General features: G+C 37.3%; 1 protein-coding gene across 2 annotated transcripts; it reads right to left on the bottom strand.

Annotated features, from left to right (window-relative positions):
• Positions 1-1,818: 1,818 nt before the first annotated feature.
• EIF2S3 (eukaryotic translation initiation factor 2 subunit gamma) lies at positions 1,819-17,234 on the bottom strand. 2 transcript variants are annotated; one of them, XM_070291460.1, is made up of 12 exons: positions 16,821-17,234; positions 16,220-16,283; positions 15,155-15,282; positions 14,944-15,065; positions 12,547-12,641; positions 11,202-11,360; positions 9,807-9,941; positions 8,434-8,528; positions 7,879-8,023; positions 6,260-6,429; positions 5,737-5,909; positions 1,819-2,235 (listed from the first exon to the last, which is right to left on the bottom strand). In XM_070291460.1, the coding sequence occupies exons 1-12, from the start codon at positions 16,887-16,889 to the stop codon at positions 2,172-2,174; spliced, it is 1,419 nt and encodes a 472-aa protein (XP_070147561.1). In that variant the 5' UTR covers positions 16,890-17,234; the 3' UTR covers positions 1,819-2,171. The 2 variants fall into 2 exon arrangements, with proteins under 2 accessions (XP_070147561.1, XP_070147562.1); XM_070291461.1 differs by having other exon boundaries at positions 2,216-2,421; positions 16,821-17,145.
• Between the last annotated feature and the right edge of the window lie 4,291 nt (positions 17,235-21,525).

Below are 21,525 nucleotides of genomic sequence, written 5' to 3'. Positions count from 1 at the left end.
CATGTTAAATTTTCCTAGAAACACTATTTCAGAGTTTTATGAGTGCAGCTATTTGCACTCCAAATCAGAAACACACAAACACACACATTATCTTTGGAGGTTACAAAGAGTGAAATAGCAGAGTGAGCTTTCTAGGTCAGCCTGGAAATTGTTTGGATGACATCAAAGCTAGTGTCCTTGTGTCCCCCATTTTCATGAGATGAACTTTACAGTTTATTAGTTTTACTGGGTTGGCCAAAAACTTCATTTGGGTTTTCTGTACAATGTTATGGAAAAACCCAAACGAATATTTTGGCCAACCCAATACATAGCGTTCTCTTACAAAAAGGGTAACTCTGGCTGTGTTACCCCACAGATTGCAGTGGGACAAGTGTGGAAGGTAGGAGTTGTTACAGGGCTATTCTAGGTGAGAGCCACTGGTAGCTGGGAATAGGACAATAGCAGTGAAGATGGTAAGAACTGGTCAGATTGTGAAAATATCTTAACAGGAAAGACAAGAGGATTCACATATACAGTGTACTTTCATCAGTCACACCGCATTATAGGCAGATTCTCAACCAGGTACAACTTTTGCTGAGAATCACTGTATGGACTTCAGGTTCTATGAAAATACAGCCTGTTGTTTTCATATTTGTGTATTCCCATTTACAGTAAGTACAGTGCTTTGCAAACTTATTGAAAATCATGTGCATGTCTGAAATAGTTCTGACATAAGATTAATTACAATAAATTAGTCAACTTGGGTCTTATATTACTCCAGAATTTCAGGTAGAAGGTGCTTATGTTAGACATAAAATCAATGTTTAGATTAAAATTTTGCTTCATTAAATTGTTTCTCATGCTACAATGCAACTTTTCAAAGTCAAGCAACTACGTAACAATATGTTTCCTCTAAACTTACAAACTTACGTTAACAACCAGAGTCAGAGCTTTTAAACTTCTACATGTCAGCAGGTCCAACGCCCAAAAGACACAAGTCTACAACTGCGGCATCAAGTCCTATATTAAATGCAAATTTAAGAAAAGTAAACTAAAGAGTATTATCAGACTACCCAAACGTAGTAAGAGTCTGTGTTATTTGACTTCTCAACTCTCTAAATTTGTTTTTCAACACAGGGGAGCTTTAAAAAAATAATGCCTGGGCTCCATCCAAAGCCAATTAATACCAGAATCTCCGTGGAGTACTTTTCAAAAAAACAAAAAGCTTCTCCAACAATTCTACTATCAGCCCATTAAGAACCACTGCTTCAACAGAATTTTATGAAAGATAAAATAAGCAAAAATTAAAATGTACAACACAGGAAAAGTATAGGAAAAGGGAGAGTAAGTTAAAACCCAAAGGGCTCACCCTTTGCTACCTCCTCAAACTACTAAAGATTACTAATATTAGGATACACATCATAATCTTATCAACTAGGCTATTAAGATAAAACGTAAAATAAAGCCTGGAAAGATCTTTGCTACTTAACTAAAATCAAGTGTTTACAATACTTTCCAATGGGGGAAGGCTGTAGGGTTTCAGGCGTAAAGCAATGCAGAGGCAATCGCAGGGCACCAGGTGGAGTAGCTGAAAACTTCGGGCTCTGGTTTCCTGTGCTCTAGTCCAGACAGGGAAAGGAGAGAAAGGCCATGTCCATGGAAACAAGCCCTCATGCCTGAAAGGATAATTTTATTTGAATCTATTTTCACTCAAAATTTTGAAAAATAAAGCAACATAAAATATGGGGAAAGGGAAGTTGGTCTTTGAGAATTTGTCACATTTTTACTGCTACAACAATCCTTTAAACCTGGAGCTACTCAAAGATCAATCATGAAAAATAAGAACAAAGACTTTATTTCAAACAGATTCAGTGGTATGTCTACTACAGCAAAGTCTGGTTGTAGCAAACAGTTTCCTTTCAAATCTGCACTGATGTATAAATTAGACATTATTTGGGAATGATTAATTTCTGGTAAAATGTAGATTTAATCCAACATGATGCTAATTTCTACATTTATTGTAGGCTCTATTTCGATACGAGAGGTTAAATTTTCATCACCAAAAAATGAGAATCTTACAGCTACTACTAAGGTAGTGAGCTGTGAAATTACTTTCCCACTATTGTTCTGAAAATATACCCCTAGATTGTTAAGAGAAATTCCAACTTCATTCAAATCTGTTATTTAATTCTTCAGTCATCATCTACTGTCGGCTTGATTGTCACTCCTCTTCTTATTTGACCCCAACCAATTAAACTGCAAAATGAAAATAAAAGAAATCATGAATTTTATATCAGCTTCATTATCATTACCACATAACCACATGACACAACTAGTTTTACTTGCCTATCTGCTCAAATTGAATGTTTCCAAAACCTGCTCCTCCAGAAAGAAAGCTCACACTATCTTCATAGACCCAGATATGGGCTCTGGCCAGAAGGACTGACAGGAAAAGCAAACAGAAAGTTGCTACTATAAACATGCTCAACTTGGCAAATACACCTGCCCCTTCAGAACCACTAATGAAGAACATTCCAGTCTACCCAAGGAACCATGTTGACATAGAAACCACTTCAGTCTGATTTTTAAAAATTTTTTCCTCTTTGAAAAAAATTTGTTTTTTTTTTAACCGTTCCCAGCACTTCAACAGGTCACAATGGCCTTATCATGATTTTAGCTGGTAAATGAAATTAAGAGATGACCTAGAGGAGTAGATAATCTATAAACAGATTACTCTCAGTAGCAGCAGAGGGATTTCTGCTCCATCTCTGTTTCAATGTCTGCTCTAGTCAATGGCCAAGACAGATTGCTATCTAAATTGTAGGTTCCAGAACAGAACTTACCTAAGCATGGGTTAAAAACAACAGATCTAAAGAATATAAGGATTATTCAGATGTTCTCATTTCTTTTAATAATTTTAACATATTTGCTTATTTTTAAGCAACATCTAAAATTTCATTTGGACAGAATCCTCTTATAATATTAGTAGACACACAAAAAGATCATTCCTTTCTTTAAAAATACACTGGGAAAAAGAAGAAAAAAAAACGATAAAGAAATCATCACAAAGCAGGATGATTTACTTAAAAGTTTAACTCTGTCTCAATTAGAAAGTAATAATTCAGATCTCCTGAACAGTACATGATTAAATCATCCTGAGGCACTGTGCCAGGGAAGCCTTAATAAGGGAGGTAGATAGTGAGGAAGAAACAAAACCAAACCAAAGGTGATTTAAGTAATTATGTGGACAATCAGGACACAAAACAGTCTAATGTAGAAGCTTTATATGAGACTAAGCAGGAGGAATTTAAAATGCATTCAAGTAGACTTCCAGAAAGGTCCTCAATCAGAAAGTAGTGGGAAGTTACTAGAAATTACTGAGTACTGCATGAAAAAATGTTTTAGGAAGATTAATGTTGACTGAATGCTGAAATAACAGTAGAAGAGGCATATCAGCAATCTTTTGCACTAACTTTTAAGTGTGCAGTGATGATGGTATGGGTGACAAAGAGGTCACACAGAATAGAAAGGAAAGGGTAGATTTAGTTAACTAACCAGGAAAAGAGAAGAGAGAGGAGTCAACAATAAGTGTATGTTTCTAAGTTCTATCCACTCAAAGGGCCCTGAAGAAACAGCACCTTTGGAGAAGTGAGCACACTTAGCACCCAAATCTTCATTTCTAACACCATTTCCCACTAAGAGGAATCAGGGTTCCCTCGAGAAATGGCCAATTCTAAACTGGAGCAGGAAAGAGACACAAGGTGACTTCAGAACAACTTGTGCCAGAAAGTAAGGAACTATTAAAAAACAAACCCAACAGAAACATACTGAAGCTTGCACAGCTTCCAAACTGCCCGTGGAGTTGTGATCTGCTTCAGAAAACAAAGCAGAGGGTTTACCTTCTGGGAAGACAGAAGTCATTCTCTCTGAAAAACCCTCTTATATATAGTTGGCTTTTGCATCCTCCAGAAATAGGAGGGCAAGGATTGATGCCTCCTGAGTCTGGGTTTCAGTTGAAGTAGAGAGAATACAGTGGCTACTCCCTAAAAGTCCATAGTGGGGTGTAGTTGTCTCCAGAATACAACACTGTTAATTTAGCATGGGTTTCGTGACAGTCATAGAGATGGATCCCTTAATAAAATAATAGGTTAAAAAAAATGGGGAAATATTAACAGGACATAGGAGCCAGTTTGTCTCCTGGACAAATTCTAGACATCAACATAAGTAAGGACAGTAATGAGTCAGTAAGGGCCTGCTGAATAAAACAGGATTCCATGAATGCATATTATAACTAGGTAAGTAAATAATGGGGAAGAAAGAATGTCAAATGATGAGTGGCAGAGTTAGAGTTTAGGGGGATGGGTAATCACCATTTTGTAATCATTATAATCAAGCTCAATTCAGACAAAAATCATCAGTGGATGCTAAGCTAAATCCCTCACCCGGGGGGAGGGGAGGGTGTGATAAGGAACAGATTATTTGCATAGGTTCTCCCCCAAAGAATAGTAATTCACAAGCGTAAAGAATAACTATAGGGTGGGGAAACTGGCTAATGACTTGCCTGTATGATCAAAATTAACCTCAACAAAGGGCAATCAGATATCATGTGTCTCTAGTTATGACTCCCTGAGGAGACATCACCACCTACCTGAAAATATTCTAACCAAGAATACATAACCTGAACCTAATCTTGCTGCTGCTGCTGCTAAGTTGCTTCAGTCATGTCTGACTCTGTGCAACCCCATAGATGGCAGCCCACCAGGCTCCCCCATCCCCGGGATTCTCCAGGCAAGAACACTGGAGTGGGTTGCTATTTCCTTCTCCAATGCATGAAAGTGAAAAGTGAAAATGAAGTCACTTGGTCGTGTCTGACTCCTAGTGACCCCATGGATTGCAGCCTACCAGGCCCCTCTGTCCATGGCATTTTCCAGGCAAGGGTACTAGAGCGGGTTGCCATTGCCTTCTCGGGAACCTAATCTTAGGAAACATTAAATAAACCCAACCTGAGGAACAATCTAGAAAGCAACTAGCTTGTATTCTTCAAAATTGCCACTGACAAGTAAGACAAGGAAAGGCTGAGGAAATTCCAAATTAGAGTTCAAAGAGCCATGAAAACTAAATGCAGTGCATGACCCTAGACAGGAAGGAGACAGAGGACATTATCAGAACAAGTGATAAAACTGACTGTAGACTTTAGCATTGTAACAATGTTAAGCTTCTTGAAAGTGAAAGTGAAGTCGCTTAGTCGTGTCCGATTCTTTGCGACCCCATAGACTGTAGCCTACCAAGCTCCTCTGTCCATGGGATTTTCCAGGCAGTAGTACTGGAGTGGATTGCCATTTCCTTCTCCAGAGGACCTTCCCGACCCAGGGACTGAACCCGGGTCTCCCGCATTGTAGACAGACGCTTTACCATCTGAGCCACCAGGGAAGTCCTTAAGCTTCTTGAAGTGGTTATATAAGATATATTGTTTTTAAGAAATATACACCAAAGTATTAAGAGTTAAAGGGGCAACCTATTTCTCAAAAAAAGGTTCAGAAAAAGGGAGGTATTAAACCTAAATTCACTGGTTTTTGCAGAGGTTGTGTCTATCACAAATCAGGCCTAGAAATACAGATTTCAAAATCATCCGAATAAACAGTTGAGAATTAAAGCTGTGGTACAATAACTGTTGCGTTCAAGGTAAAGTGTGTGTGTGAGTGTGTTAAGTAAACTGTGTCTTTTTTATTAGACACTGACAAAGGCTAATAAACTTACCGCCAGTGTTTCTCAACTCTTCGGCTAAGTGCAATCTTTTCTCCTACTTCTGTGCACACAGGATTAGTCAAGACGATTTTACCCAAATCAGCCTTGACTGCACTAACTCTTCCTCCTGTCGACAGGGATCCTATATTCACCATAAGCACTTCATTCTTAGACAGCTTTTGTACCTAAGGAAATCAAGTGGTGAAAAATAAACCCCCAAATCAAGAAGATGCTTTCCAAACAACTGCTTATTTTTCTACCACCTTACCAACAAAAGACATCAGCAATTTTCCATCTCTGCCAACCTGATTTCAGTTAAGACTTTTAAGAAAAACATACAGATAACAGGAATTATCATGTCATTGTTATACAGGACATACTGTTTCTTGTTGTTTTACTTTAGACTGCCATATGCAAGTTCTCGGTTTTCAGGAAGTCAAATTTATTTACCTTCTCTCTTTTCTTAATCCTATGTTAACTAAAAAGTATAAACCTCAAAACTGGTCTTAATGTCACTGGCACTTGAAGCACTTACTTTCGCTGCTTTCTTGTCTCCTTCAGTGCGAACACCTAGAAGCCTTCTAAGCAGGAAATAGGAAATTTCCAATTCTGTGAAGATCTCAGGTAAAGCTCCAACTGCACCAAGTACTTGCCCCACCATTCTGTCAGCCCGGCACAAAGTGGGGTCAATTTTTGTTCCAACTCCTGATCCAAAATAAGATATATATGGTCCAACATTTTATTTCCTATAAAGCTGTTTACCCAAAAAACTTATTCAAACTAGTACAGCACATACCCACCTACACATTTTAATACACAACTTATATTTTCATACTAATTTATTGGCTACATAGATGTGACAATAGTTATCTAAAGAAAGAGAATTGTAAACTCACAGGTTAGTTGGGTATTTGAGGACGAGTCTCTTGATTTAAATTGTAAGCAAAGGACAAACAGACATAACAGCCTAAATAAAAAATGAATCTGAATATCCTTAATGAAGGCTGAAACAATACAAAATTCATGAGTAGTTTGCAGGATATTTATCCGCCATTTTTCCCCTGAAAGAATGATCAAAAAGATAGCTTAAAAGATTTTACGTGATTCCTGGGATTGATTTCAAAATATTTTAGACATATTTCCATGTCTTTCATGGAGGAGAGAAGATATAAAGATGAGGCAAGAATGGTAAAGTATTGGGAATCCCCTGGTGGTTAAGTGGTTAGGAACTGGCACTCTCACTGCTGTAGACCTAGGTTTGATTCCTGGTTGGAGAACTAAGATCCTGCAAGCCATGTAGCATGTTCCCCCTAAAAAGCAACTGTAAACTATTGATAATCTTTGAAGTTGCGTGGTGGCTGCATGACCACATGTTACACTATTCTCTGTACTTTTACATTTGAAAAGTTCCATAAGTTAAATTTTAAAAGTCCCAAGAGTTTCCTTATTTACAAAACAAACAAAAAGGATAAAATTATACACAGCAAACTCCTAATTACAAAATACAATAGAAAAATGAATTAAATAGCCAAACATCAGAGAACAAAAAGACGAACTTCTTCACATCAAACATTTTCTTTAATCCAAAAGTTATTAACACCTCTGACTAATTCTCACTGTATCTTGCCTTTTTTCTGGGTATCAGGTAATACGCTACTGTACGAGACCAGGAAACCCATATATTATTTTAGTAACAGCAAGATAATGGAAGTTATAATCTTTAATTCCCACCTCAGTATTTAACTATGATCTACCATGATTTAATTGACATTTGTGGGTAAATCTCCATTTGAAAATCATACAAAAACAACAAAAAACCCACATTATTCCATAACCATGTTTAAAAAAATCCTACGGTTAGGTATTTTTACATTTTAGGCCATAAAATTTACTTTGGTACTGCTAAAAATGAGCTACTTTAAAAATTAAACCAAAATTCTTATGTTTAAAAATAATTTTCACAAACATATGAAATCATCATATGACCTAAAATCAACAGCTTACCCTACCCTGCTCGATCATTAAACATCAAATGCTGATTCTTATTGATGTTTGACAGAAAACAGCAAAATTCTGTAAAGTAATTATCCTTCAAAAAAAATAAAATAAAGTGGCAAACAAAAAACCCCGTAGGGATGAGAGGAAAAGCCTTACCAATAAGACCTCCTGGGGCAGCATACTGAAGATCATTATGCTCTGCGAAAAGCGATACAATTTTGGAAAAGATAGGTTTACACATGAGTTTTCCTTCACTGTCTTTGGAAACAATACCAGGTCTGACTTCTATCTCCTGGCCCACCTGTAAAAATATAAATTAATAATTAGAATTTGTAGGACAACACCATTTTCATTACATACGAAAAGTTCTGACAGGAAGACCGCAAAACTGAAAAGTCATCCTTATTTCAAAGATCTCTATTTTAAAAAAAAAGATGTGGAAGAGATCTTCAAATTCAGAACCATCCAAATGTTTTGAACAACCTATCATATAAGCCTATCCAATTTAAATGTGCTTCATATTCATAGAAGCCTATAAAGTTTGAGGTCAAACACAATCAAAAGATATACTAGTAAACAAAGAAATCTACATCAAGTGCTAGACATCATGAAGAAAAAAATTATTTTTCAATTCAGAGTGTCTATACTATTCTCCTACTTAGGACAAGAGAAAAAATAAAGCAAAAACACAACAATCAAAATCTAGTTTACCTTTAATACTCCTTTTAGAATACTACCACCAGCTACACCCCCCTTAAGGTCATCAACTTCACAGCCAGGTTTGTTGACATCAAAGGATCTAATAACTAAAACAAAACAAAACAAATTAAAGCATATTCTATTCACTTTAACTTCAGAAAAATTTATTTTTTTCTAAGTTAACTTTTCTTAAATAGTAGACACATAAAATTTATACAAGGAGACTTTGTCACAAAGTCTAATATTATTATTCCAGCTAAGTATACTGCAATTTTAATTATGCTGGAAAAAGTAGAAATAACTTGAAAGTACATTGATAGGAGGCATACTATGGTACACCCATAGTATGGAGTATCATGCAGCTGTTAAAAAAAGACTGTTAGAAGGGAGAATAGTTTGAGGGAGAATGGATAGATGTGTATGTATGGCTGAGTCCCTCTGCTGTCCACCTGAAACTATTACAACATTGTTAATTGGCTATACCCCAATATAAAATTAAAAGTTGAAAAAAAAAAAGAATGTTAGAGTATATGTACTGATGTAAATGATGTAGAAGAATAACCTTCATCTGTTGTTCAGGAAAAAAGAAAAGACTAGTTATGCATAGTATGATCCCACTTCCACACACAAAAACTGAAACAAGAAACGTATCATGTTTATAAAGGTGCACAAACAGTACACACCAATTGTTAACTGTAACTTCAGGGCTAAGGGGTGAGGCAGGCATTGTGGACCTTTCTGGTCATATACCTTTATATGACTTCTGCAACCAAGATTTAGTTTCAAAACTTCAAAACAACCCTAGGACTATGTGACCTGCGCTTTAGTCCCGAGAGCAGGAACCATTAACAAGGGGTATTCATTACAATAATCCAAGAGAACCCTGCCCACAACACACAGAAAGGGCTGGGGGGCACCTAGGTGAAGCTTCAGAGGGTTCAAATGTCTGTTGTGAAAAGGTTCCACAATCTATGTAGAAACCATGAGTTTAAATTATCAAATTATACCAATATTGATACCACAAACTTAAACAAATGAGAGAGATGAATATCTTCATTAATGGTACAATGAAATCATTTGTCTGGAAGTCCTAATATCCTGTTTCTAACTAAAACATAATTCCATAAGGCATACTTATTGCTTCATCTTGATCATTTAACATAACACATACCAAACACAAAAAGGCTAAAAGTTGTGTCTGTATTCAGGACTCTCATCCAGTAATACAATCTAACTCTGCTAATACAATCTCAGAATTAACTGACTTCAAAAAAAGTTTTTTATGGAGACTGTAATTTATTATCACCTCTGCAGAAATCATTGGTGATTCCCTTAAAGACGAATCAGCAATGTGGGAGAGATCAGATAAAAATCCTATTACTTACCAATAAGTCTGGGTTCTGAAGTAAAGTCTCTTGGGGGTACTGGAATTTTCTTTACTATGTACTCACAGACAACTTCAATATTGTATTTTAGCTGAGCAGAAATTGGGATAATAGGAGCGCCTTCTGCTACTGTACCTATAAGATAAAATTTTCAAAAGATCAAAATTCTTCAGTTTTATAGAACTTGTTCTTCATATATTACAGGAAATAGTTAAGATTATTAAAATGATGCCTAAATATACCCACATATACCCACAGCAACAGGCAGAAAATGGTAATTCTTTTCAGAAAAGTGTCAGTATTCTATGTTTGTTTTTACTCCTGAAAATGAACACTACTGCATTCAAGGGGAAAAAACTCAAATTTTACTAATAGATATATTTAATATACCAAAATAATAAAACTGCTTAAAGGATTAAGTAAAATACTTAACACTCCTGGGAAAGACCATTTTACTAGTTGAAAGGTTTCTATAGTTCAGTTCAGTTGCTCAGTAGTGTCCGACTCTTTGCAACCCCATGAACTGCAGCACACCAAGCCTCCCTGTCCATCACCAACTCCCAGAGTCCACCAGAACACATGTCCACTGAGTCGGTGATACCATCCAACCATCTCATCCTGTCGTCCCCTTCGCCTCCTGCCCTCAATCTTTCCCAGCATCAGGGTCTTTTCAAATGAGTCAGCTCTTCTCATCAGGTGGCCAAAGTATTGGAGTTTCAGCTTCAACATCAGTCCTACCAATGAACACCCAGGACTGATCTCCTTTAGGATGGACTGGTTGGATCTCTTTTCTAATAACATGCAACTGACCTCCCAATAAATGTCAAAACAAATTTATAGTCCCTTGCTAATCAAAGACTAATGGCATACATAATATCTGCTCCTTATTAATTAAATGTCTAACAGGTTCATGAAAGCAATGTACCAAACACAATGAGGCTTTAATCAAAATGAGACATTCTTTTTTGTTATGAGAGAACTGGATGCAGAGGAAGTCAACCTTTCTCACAAGAAAAACAAGGATAAGAGAGAATCTAATGTCAACAATAAGATGTCTTTCCTGAAATGACAAACACCACACCATTAAAGGAAAGGAACACTAAAGATAAATCACTATCAGTCCCAATTCTAAAAGTAGCTACTCAGTAAGGATAGTGTAAGAGTGAAGTTTTTTAATGGATTTTAAAAAATATTTATTTTTTTGCCCATGCCACAAAGCTTGTGAGATCTGTTTCCCAATTGAGGGACTGAATCAGTGCCCTCGGAGTGAAAGCAGAGTCCTAACCAGTGGACTGCCAGGGAATTCCCAAGACCAAAGTCTTTTGTTTTTAAAAAAAGCTTTTGTTATTTTACCGTCACTGAGGAAGAATTTTATTAGGTATTATGGCTTCTTACCTTGAACAAATGCAAGGATCTGTTCATACTGTTCTTTAGCCTGGCTTTCTTTTACCAAATCAATTTTATTTTGTAGAATCAAAATATGCTTCAGTTTCATGATTTCTATAGCAGCCAAGTGTTCAGATGTCTGAGGCTGAGGACAAGACTCGTTACCAGCTACAAGATAAAGAATAAAAAAGATGCATGAGAATTAGCTAGAACTATCTATCAGAATAGGAAAATCCATAAGAGGCAGGTTAGTGGTTGCCAGGGAGTGAAGGAAAGGGGGATTAGAGTGACTTCTAATGGGCACAGGGTTTCCTTCTAGGGAGACAAAAATGTTCTGGAACTCAATAGCACTGATGCTTGTAAAACACTGCAAATGTACTTCCTATCACCAAATTGTACACTTTAAATAGCTATAATGCTACCTTTTATGCTCTATTATACTATTAAAACAAAACAAAACAAAACACCTATCTGACATCTAAAAAAGGAAATGCTTGAATGCCCTAACTCTATCCAAAGCAAAAGTCCTGGATTGTTGCCAAGCATTCAACTTTTGCCCCTGCTCCACCCCTTGTGCCTGTATTCACCGGAGTCTCCTGATTATTAGATTCTCTTTGCTCGTCTTAAGCCAGTAACCTAAGAATCCACAAGTTTGGCATTCCAGGGTATGCCCTTGGCTTTTGCTCAAGCATAAGGTATAGCCCCCTGGCTCTATCCAGTTTTAGAGATGCTCTGACCCGGTCAAGCTCCTGAGAGGCGGGGAGTAATTAAGGGAAGACACTTAACACAGTCCATGAATTCCAACTACTACCAGAGGCTACTCCCTAACAAATAGAGGAAAGAACACTAAAAATAACCATCGGTGTTATCAAGAAGTAGGTATGTTTTGCTGGATACTCCAATGACCATCCTCCCTAAGTGGTGATGTTTAGGTGTCTTATACTCTATCCACTCAGCCTACTTTAAAAAATTATATCCCATAGCAACAAAAACTCTTGCCAGCTCACATAAGGTGGCACAACTCCAGACTTGAAAATCACAGTTCATCTACTAGACTTCAGCACTTATTATAAATGAAATTTAGATCTAATAAAACCATTATACACTAATGTTGCGTAAACAGTTCAAAGATGCTCACACACAAAAAAATCTAAAACTAAAATAATAAATCATTTCATGGACCCAGACTTTCGATAGCTGGAAGACAAGGATGTCATACTGGTTGACATGTTCGTTTCCATTCCTGTCACCTTTAGATACTGGATGTAATCCTTAAGGCCTTAGTTTTCCTTTAAGTATTCCACCTTGGATTTGCTCCACAGTGATTTGTTGGAACCAATTCCGATGTATTTACCTATCAACAGAAGAGCGGCATCCATCACTGCGGCACCGTTCAGCATAGTAGCCATCAGAATATCATGGCCAGGACAGTCAACAAAGGAAACATGCCTAACAAATTAAAAAATAACCATCAGTCCTAAGATCAATCAATATATCAACATTCGAGTTGCAGATTCCCTAAAATTAAACCCCTTGAAGTATAGAATGTCAATACTGCATAAGAATATGCAAATAATTATTTCTATAAAGTCAAGCAGTTACAGGACTTGGTGTTTCTAGACTTTAGAAATAAGATCACCTACTGGCTCAATTATATTTCAGAAACAAACAAAAATTTCATAGAAACAGATCAGATTTGTAATTAACAGATCTATGGTTACCAACAGTGGGGTTGGGGGAAGAAGGAATCAGATGAAAGCAGTCACAAACTTTTTTAAAATAAAGAAGTACCAGGGGTATAACATACAATACAATAAATATAGTTACCAGCACTATATGTCATACATGAAAGTTGTTAACAATAAATCCTGAGTCTTCATCACAAGGAAAGATATTTTTTTCTATTTATTTAAGTTTATATCTATATGAGATAATGGATGGTCACTAAACTTACTGTGAAAATCATTTCAAAATGTATGTATGTCAAATTATTATGCTGTATACCTTAGAGTTTATTACAGTGCTGTATGCCGATTATATCTCAATAAAACTGGAGGAAAAAAAATAAAATATGAAAAGAACAAAAATTACCTATTGGCTAAGAGTAAAATCACTGCAGATCATTACAAAACAAATGAAATTAGTTATGTATAGAAATAACTGAAGAAACACAAACTCCCAAATCCAATCAAAGAAAATATGGTATAAAGTAAATACTGGGAATGTCATTGATTTGAAAGCTGTAACTGTTAACAGAACAGGCAGTGCTATCTGAAAAAATTTGCCAAAAACTTCTCCAGCATCTTGACAAGCTGGAAATGCCAATCAGAAGCAGAGATGGCAGCGCTATCTTAACAAAACTATGCTACTCATTCAGAACCATTATTTTTAATAGTTGTATACTCATACTCATAATCTAAAATAGGGACACCAAACTGCCCCACTGTCATAACCACTCATGCACATCACGACTGCTTTCCTAACACAAGAGCAGAAATAAGTAATTCAAAAGAGAATCTGTGACCTGCAAAGCTGAAAATACTTATTATTGGGCCCTCTCCAGGACAAGTTTGCTGATAAGGGCCACAAGTAGGGTGAGGCAAGTGAGGCACTTGACACACATGCAAAATTTACGGTATACCCCAAAAGCCAGTAATCAAAACAAATATTTAAGTACTTAAAAAAATAAAAATTTATACAAGAAAATCCAAGATGAACAAAATATGAAAAACTTACTGAAAACAGGATCAGTAACGATGCCATGCCAAAAGCAAAACAAACAAAAAATCCAGTGATAATGAAAAGAAAAAAACAGTAATTTGAGCCTCTCTTTATTTTACTTTAGGAATTCCCTGCCCGTCCAGTGGTTAGGACTCCAAGCTTTCACTGCCGGGGGCCCAGGCTCGATCCCTGATCACAAGGCATGTGGCATGCCCCCCAAAATTTTGAATTTAAAAGTAAATAAATAACACTGTTTGATTGTTGTTGTTTAGTTGCTAACTCATGTTCTCTCTTGTGACGTCATGGACTGCTAGGCTGCTCTGTTCATGAGATTTCCCAAGCAAGATTACTGGACAGGGTTGCCATTTTCTTCTCCAAGATTCTTCCCACCCAGGGACAGAACCTGCATCTCCCGCATTGCAGGTGGATTCTTTACCGCTGAGCCACCTGGGAAGCCCTTATCTTCATCTTGATTACCAGGCCTGATTTTTTTTTAAAAGCATTCTCCCTCGCCTCAAACTCTGAGCTTCATTCACCTCTCCCTAGTCCCAGCTCTGCCTCGCTCTACAACTTCCTTGTGGACATCCCCAATCACCATAAACATCACCAGGCGGATATCAGTATCCTCTGATAAAGAATATATAATCATATTCAGAAAATAAATGGGTTACAAGTCCTTGTATTTAAGAGAGGGGATTAAGAATGGCTTTGTTTCTTTATCTAAGACACAAAACCAACACTGTTTAAGAGAAATTTAGGAAGCCTGGTAAAAAGAATCCCTTAAATCCAATGAGCTGTGTTTCCCTCCGTCTCATTTTGCTTATGTGAAGCACTTACACATATGTGTCTTAAGGTAGTTCTAAATACTTCACTTTTCAAATTAATGTCATTATGGACCAGAAAAACAGAATAGTGGAAAAATAAAGCCATTCAACAATTAGGTTCACTGTTTAACATCTCAAATTAAATATCTCAAAAAGTACAAACCACATGACAACAAAATATGACATGTTAAGTCAAAAAAGGTCACCTGACTAATTTGAAGTTCCCTTTGGTCCCTGGAATGTCTGTAGGAAACTCATCGGGTGTGCTACTTCCACAGGATCTATAACATTCTGGCCGAGGACAACTTGGGTCATCAAGCTTATAAATCTAAAAGTTTCAATGAGAAAAGACTTGGATTTGTTATCTGCACATTCAACAATTAAAGTGAGTTTTTCATTTCACTGTACACAGCTCACCTTAGCATTAGCATAGCCAAGTTTGATTGTAATATTTCTTTCCAGTTCATTTTTGAAACGGACAGTGTGGACTCCAGAAATAGCTTTTACAACTGTAGATTTCCCATGAGCTACGTGACCAATTGTACCTACAAAGTACAAAAAATTAATTCAAGTGCATTCAGTTACACCACGTATTTTTTCAATTTTAGAGCAGAAAACCCAAAGCCATAACTCACTGTCAATATCATTGTAAAACCAACTGACTGATATTTCCTCCTACGTATCCCTGATTACAAAAACTTATGATACAGGACTGAAGAGAACTTTCCATGTGACAACCTTGTTCTAAACCATACTGAGCATAATAAAATCGATCCATCTTTAATCACAGAAAACAGTGCTTTCGTCGAAAATAGACACTTGTAAAAAAGTGCATGAAACTTTGTATATCAAGACACTTTTCAGCATTTTCAGACCAAAGTAAGTATGAAGAGCCCTGACACACAAAAAAAGAATCCATGAAAACAAGAAAAAAACCTCAGGTATGATTACAGTAATGCTATTAAGGCTAGCACGTATCTTACAACTTTTTTTTTTTAAGAATCTCAAGGTAGAGCCTTAAAGAGGTTTTACTGTTTTTGTACAGACTCTCAAATACCCCAAATTTACACTCAGTCAACATAACTTCTCCTCCAAAGTTCCAGGTGCCAATTAAGGGGAAAAAAAATCCACCTTAATTATAGCTTATGCACATATCAAACAAACTTTCACAAACTCTGCTCTTGCAACAACCCTGTGTGGCAAGTACAATCACATTTCCCCTCTTCTTTACTAGATGACTACATATCACCTTATGCTATTAAAAGTTTTAAGTCCTTACCTTTTTTTTCTCACCTAGTCTATAAGCTAGACATAGGCAACAGGGGCCTCCCACCAAAAATCTAGCAGATGCATTGCTCCCAAGAGCTCAACAGCGATTTCACAAATATCTGTATCTTCATGTAATTTACGTACTTACACAAAGGGAAAGATTAAAATTATTTGCTGGAAATCAATTAAATCTCCAAGTTATTCTTATCTCACCTATATTAATTGTGGCTTGTCTGCTGATAACTTCATGTGAAAGTGGCGTCAACTTGGAAACATCCTGCAATCAAATATTTCTATGTTTAATCATTGTACATAAGATGTATCAAATTTTGACTTTACATTGTTACCTACAGCTCGCTACCATTTCAATAGCCCTCTTCTACTTTTAAAGAGCTTTTCCTGTACAATCTTGCATTCTGGAAAGCACTAAAAGTCCTTCATCCTTACACACTGATTATGGGAGATGCAGAGGCTCTGGGTTCCCCAACCTTGAGAGCATTAGCACTAAGGAATGTGTAGATACTCCTTTCTCAAAACATCCAAAGTGAAGAGCCTTAATGACACTTAACACTAAGTTTCTAGCCAAATCATTCGGGAGGCTCGGGGCCCCACGACCGCGCAGCCCCATGCCCAGCTTCCTAACTGACAGAAGCGCGTGGGGCAGCGCGAGCGCGGCTTTGGGCGCCGGGCTCCAGGTCTCCCTCCTAACTCATGCTCCTGACCGCCCGGCACCGCCTCGTTCCACAGCCTCGCGGGAGGCCCGGTCATCCCTACTCCTGAACGCATAGCGCATACTTCCAGAGCCATGCCTTACCAAAGTGGCGAGATCTTGCCGAGAAAGGTGCGGCTGCCCTAAAGTCACACCAGCCTCGCCCCCCGCCATCTTGCCCGGAGAGGAAGGAAGTCGGCCGCGTCCCAGCCTGACCGCGCGCAGGCCCCCTGGTGCAGGGCGGAGCAGCGGAGGCGGGAGGGCTGGCTAGGGCCCAGGCCTGGGAGAGGAGGGTGGCCGCAGCAGCGGAGGCCTCATTGCTTGGACTTGTCTCCTAATTGATTTGTATAGTGCCTGCCGGCAGGCTGACTAAAAAATACAAGGCCAAGTTTCGGGATCTACTCGCAGCAGACCTGTTGGATATTTGTGCAGGCAACGGTGCAGGCAGCCCCAATAAAGGCCCCTGACGAGGCGGGCGATGCCACCGAGGCGCGCTCTGCTTAGGGTAAACCCACTTCCGGTTCCCCTAGGGATGGCCGGAAGAGTTTCTCGGAACCTGGGATTCTTATCTGGGGTGTGAGGATAGACTGTTGGAATGGTCTTTACCGATTTCCATAATTTAGTAAGACGAGATCAGCCCCGGGTCTGTCTCGCCTGTGACGGGGTTCTTGGCCGCGAGGTGGCCGCGTACCGAGCTGGCGGGCGGTGAGGAGGGCGCCCTCAAGCGGATGTTTTGCGACCCAGGGATGGCAAAAGCAAAGTCTCTAACTTATTCTCACAGAGAGGCTTCTAGAGCCTGGGAGGTGGTCCATGGTGGCGCTAATGGAGTTAGCACAGTATAGAAGCTAGGTGTCGTGAGAGCGCCTAAAGGTGTTTTGGTTTGGTTTTTTAGCCGATCTGAATCTCTATTTTCTTTACTCTTTCTCCTTTCTAAATAGTCATTGTTCTTTTCCTGCAGCTAATGAAAACTGAAGGTCTTCAAATGTCATGTTTGCGAATACAGACCGTATTCAGCGGAAAGTGGGAGCCATTTTTTTTTTTTTAATCCCAAGAACTTAACAGTCTGTACACACTTATTTTTTGGAAACCTTAAATGTAAGAAAATATAATTAAAAATCACTCTAAAATCAAAAGTAAAATTATTCTTTGGGGATTTGTTTAAAAAAACACAACAGTGAAAAGCAAAGTGTAGTGAATGTACTAAAGCTACTTAAAATCTCTTAATGTACTTGAAATTTTTTCTGTTAAAAGCTATTGCTTTTTTGTGTGACTTCCTGATTTTCAGTAAAATGTGCATATAATAATAAACTGTATTCTGTGTGGAAAAAAAAGATCTGAGAAAGCCCATTTTTTCACTGGACCTATTACCAATAAATCGGTATTTTAAAATTTAAAGATTTTTGAGACTTTCTTAACCCCTTTTTCAATAAGGTTCATTTCTGTTTAAGCATTTCTACACTTTGTAAATTTTCTATCATGTACAGGTCTTCATTTCTAGCCAGAAAAATAGTGTAAGGAGAAATGAGTATGTATTTAGGTTATCTGTGGTCATTGACTATGTAAGCAAGATTAAAATGAATATGTTTTCTATCAGAGAAAGACAAATACCACATGATACCACTTATATATGGAATCTAAAATATGACTCAAATGAACTTAGCTATGAAACAGAATCACAGACATAGAGAACAGACTTCTGGTTGTCAAAAGGGAACAGGGTGTGGGGGAGGGATGGTTTGGGAGTTTGGGATTAAATGTGCACTTTTATATAGAGAGTGGATAAACAACAAGGTCCTTTTGTGTAGCACAGGAAACTATGTTCAATATCCTACGGTAAACCATGATGAAAAAGAATATTAAAAAAGTGGCTCAGTTGGAGTCCGCTTGCAATGCAGGAGACTCAGGTTCGATCCCTGGGTGGGGAAGATCCCTTGGAGAAGGAAATGGCAACCCACTCCAGTATTCTTGCCTGCGAAATCTAAGAACAGAGGAACCTGGCAGGCCACAGTCCATGGGATCACAAGAGTCGGACACAACCAAGCGATTAAACCTACCTACATATATATGTAGGTATATATATAACTGAATCAGTGCTGTACAGCAGAAATTAATACATTGTAAATCAACTATACTTCAATAAAATCCATATTTTTTATTTTTAATTGAAGGATAATTGCTTTACAATATTGTTGGCTCTGTCATACATCAACATAAATCAGTCAAAGGTATACATGTTCCCTCTCTTTCTGAACCTCCCTCGTACCTCCCACCCCATCCCACCCCTCTAGGTTGTCTTTTTTTTTCTATCACACAAGTTTTGGATACAACAGTTTACCTAAAATAGGAAGTTACATTTCAATAAATGTATTCATTTGTTGATGGTAGAAACTGGACCATATATTGTATTTGGGCGCAGGCATTTGTTTCCTAAATTTATACTAGGAAACAAATGTCTCCAACAAAATGTAACTTCTAAATGTATAAGTTCCTAAATTTAGAATTTTTATCTTATATTCTAAATAGTTACACTGTACTAGCCAATTCAGAAAACCCACTGAGGTAATAAAGATGTGGAATTAGTGGTGATGGTTACACAATTACAAATATACTAATGACAGTGAATTGTACTGTTTAAAAGGATGAAACATGGCATGTGAATTATTTTTCAATAAAAATATAAAACTTGTTGGTAATAATATATAATATGCTTCACTATCAGAAACTTTTATTGGAAGTAGAAATGTCACTGAAAATAATGCTATTAATAATAATAGTATTAATATTGGCTCCAACCTGGGGAATTCTCTGGCAGTCCAGTGGTTAGGATTTGGCGCTTTCACTGCCAGAGCTCGAGTTCAGTCCCTGGTCAGCGAACTAAGATCCCACAGGCTGTGAGGAGTGACCAAAAAAAAAAAAAAAAGTATACAATTCAGTGACATTTTAGTAAATTTACAGTTGTACAGACAATTGCATGGACAGAGGAGCCTAGTGGGTGACATGTAGTCCATCGAATTGCAAAGAGTCTGACACCACAGAGCGACTAACACACAAAGAATTATGCAACCATCACGACAATCCAGATTTTGAACATTTCCATCACCCCAAAGAGATCCCTCATGTCAATCCCCTTTGCAGTCAATCCCCATACCCATTTCTGGCCCCAGGCAATCACAGTAGTCTGTCTTTCTATACTGATTTGCCTTTTCTGGACATTTTATATAAATGGCATTAGACAGTATGTGGTCTTTTTGCACTCAGCATAAGGATTTTGAGGTTCATCTATGCTGTAGCATCTATCAATAGTGGTTCATTCCTTTCTATTCTTCAATATAATTCCATTTCATGGACAGATCTAGATTTTTTTCCACTTTTTGGGTGTTGTGAATAATATTTCCACAAACATTTTTGTACAAGTTTTTATGAAAACATTTTCATCTTGGTAAATATCTACTTGTGCTATTGCTGAGTCCTATGGTAAACCTATGTTAAACATTCTGAGGAACAGCGAAATTTTTCCAAAACGGCTGAACCATTTTACATTCCCACCACCAATATATGAGGCTCCAGTTTCTCCTTACCAATGCCTGATATTGTCTCTTTTTATTATAGACATTCTTGTAGATATGGTTTCAATGTGCATTTCTCTAATGAATATATTGAGCATCCTTTCATGTACTTAATAGCCACTCAAATATCTTCTTTGGTAAAGTCTTTATTTAAACTCATTTTAAAATTGGGTTATCTTACTGAGTTGCAAGAGTTCTTTATATATTCTGGATACAAATCTTCATCAAATGCGTGATTTGCAAATGTTTTCTCCCAGTCTGTAGCTTGTCTTTTCATTTTCTTAATGGTATCTTTGAAGAACAAAAATTTCTACCTTTGATGAAATCCAATTTATTTCTTTTATGAATTTTGCTTTGGGTGTCAAATTTAATAACCGTTTGCCTAACCCAAGGTGATGAATACTTACTCCTATGTTTTCTTCTTAAAGGTTTATGGTTTCAGTTATTACCTTCCAGATATGTGATCTATTTTGAGTTAATTTTTGTGTATAGTGTGAGGTAAGAGTTCAACTCCATATTTTTGCATGTAGATATCCAATTGTACCAACACTATATACTGAAAAGACAATCCTTTTCCTATGGAATTGTCTTGACATGTTTGTCAAAAATAAAATTGACCATAAAAATGCTTACTTCTGGACTCTCAGTTCTGTTCCATTGATGTACATGTCTATTCTTATGCCAGTACTAAAATGTCTTGACTTCTGTAGTCATTTAGGGCATTTTTAACTATGTTCTTTTTCACAACTGGTTTGGCTCTCCTGGAGCCTTTGAATTTCCACATAAATTTCAGGATCAGCTCGTCAGTTCCTGCAATAAAGTTTGCTGGGTTTCTGATAGGGATTGTTTTATTTTGGGGGTGGATTATATCCTTTTATTCCTTTGGAAACTCTCATCTTCCTAAATAACCCCCAAACTGTTAGCATATATTTCCTAGTAATAATTACTGTGTACTAGGCATGGTGCTGAGTGGTTTGCAGTCATTTCTGCATTTGTTCCTTACAATTACCCTTGGAAATTTTCTATATCCTTAGAAAGGTGAAAAAAATTTTTTGATGTGTACAATGACATTTATTTTTCCACAAACATTTTCTGGCCTCTATGGCAGCATGGACAGTAGTAGGCAAGCAGGTTCTGGAATCAGAACAGTTCAAATCTTAACTTCTTCATTTTCCATCTATGTAAATTTAAATTGTGTACTAGCTACTCTGGGCTTCCCACATGGCGCAGGTGGTAAAGAATCC

This window comes from Ovis canadensis, chromosome X (assembly GCF_042477335.2).
Source record: "Ovis canadensis isolate MfBH-ARS-UI-01 breed Bighorn chromosome X, ARS-UI_OviCan_v2, whole genome shotgun sequence".
In the NCBI taxonomy this organism is placed as follows: domain Eukaryota; kingdom Metazoa; phylum Chordata; class Mammalia; order Artiodactyla; family Bovidae; genus Ovis; species Ovis canadensis.
This window is presented reverse-complemented; position numbering and strand designations above follow the sequence as displayed.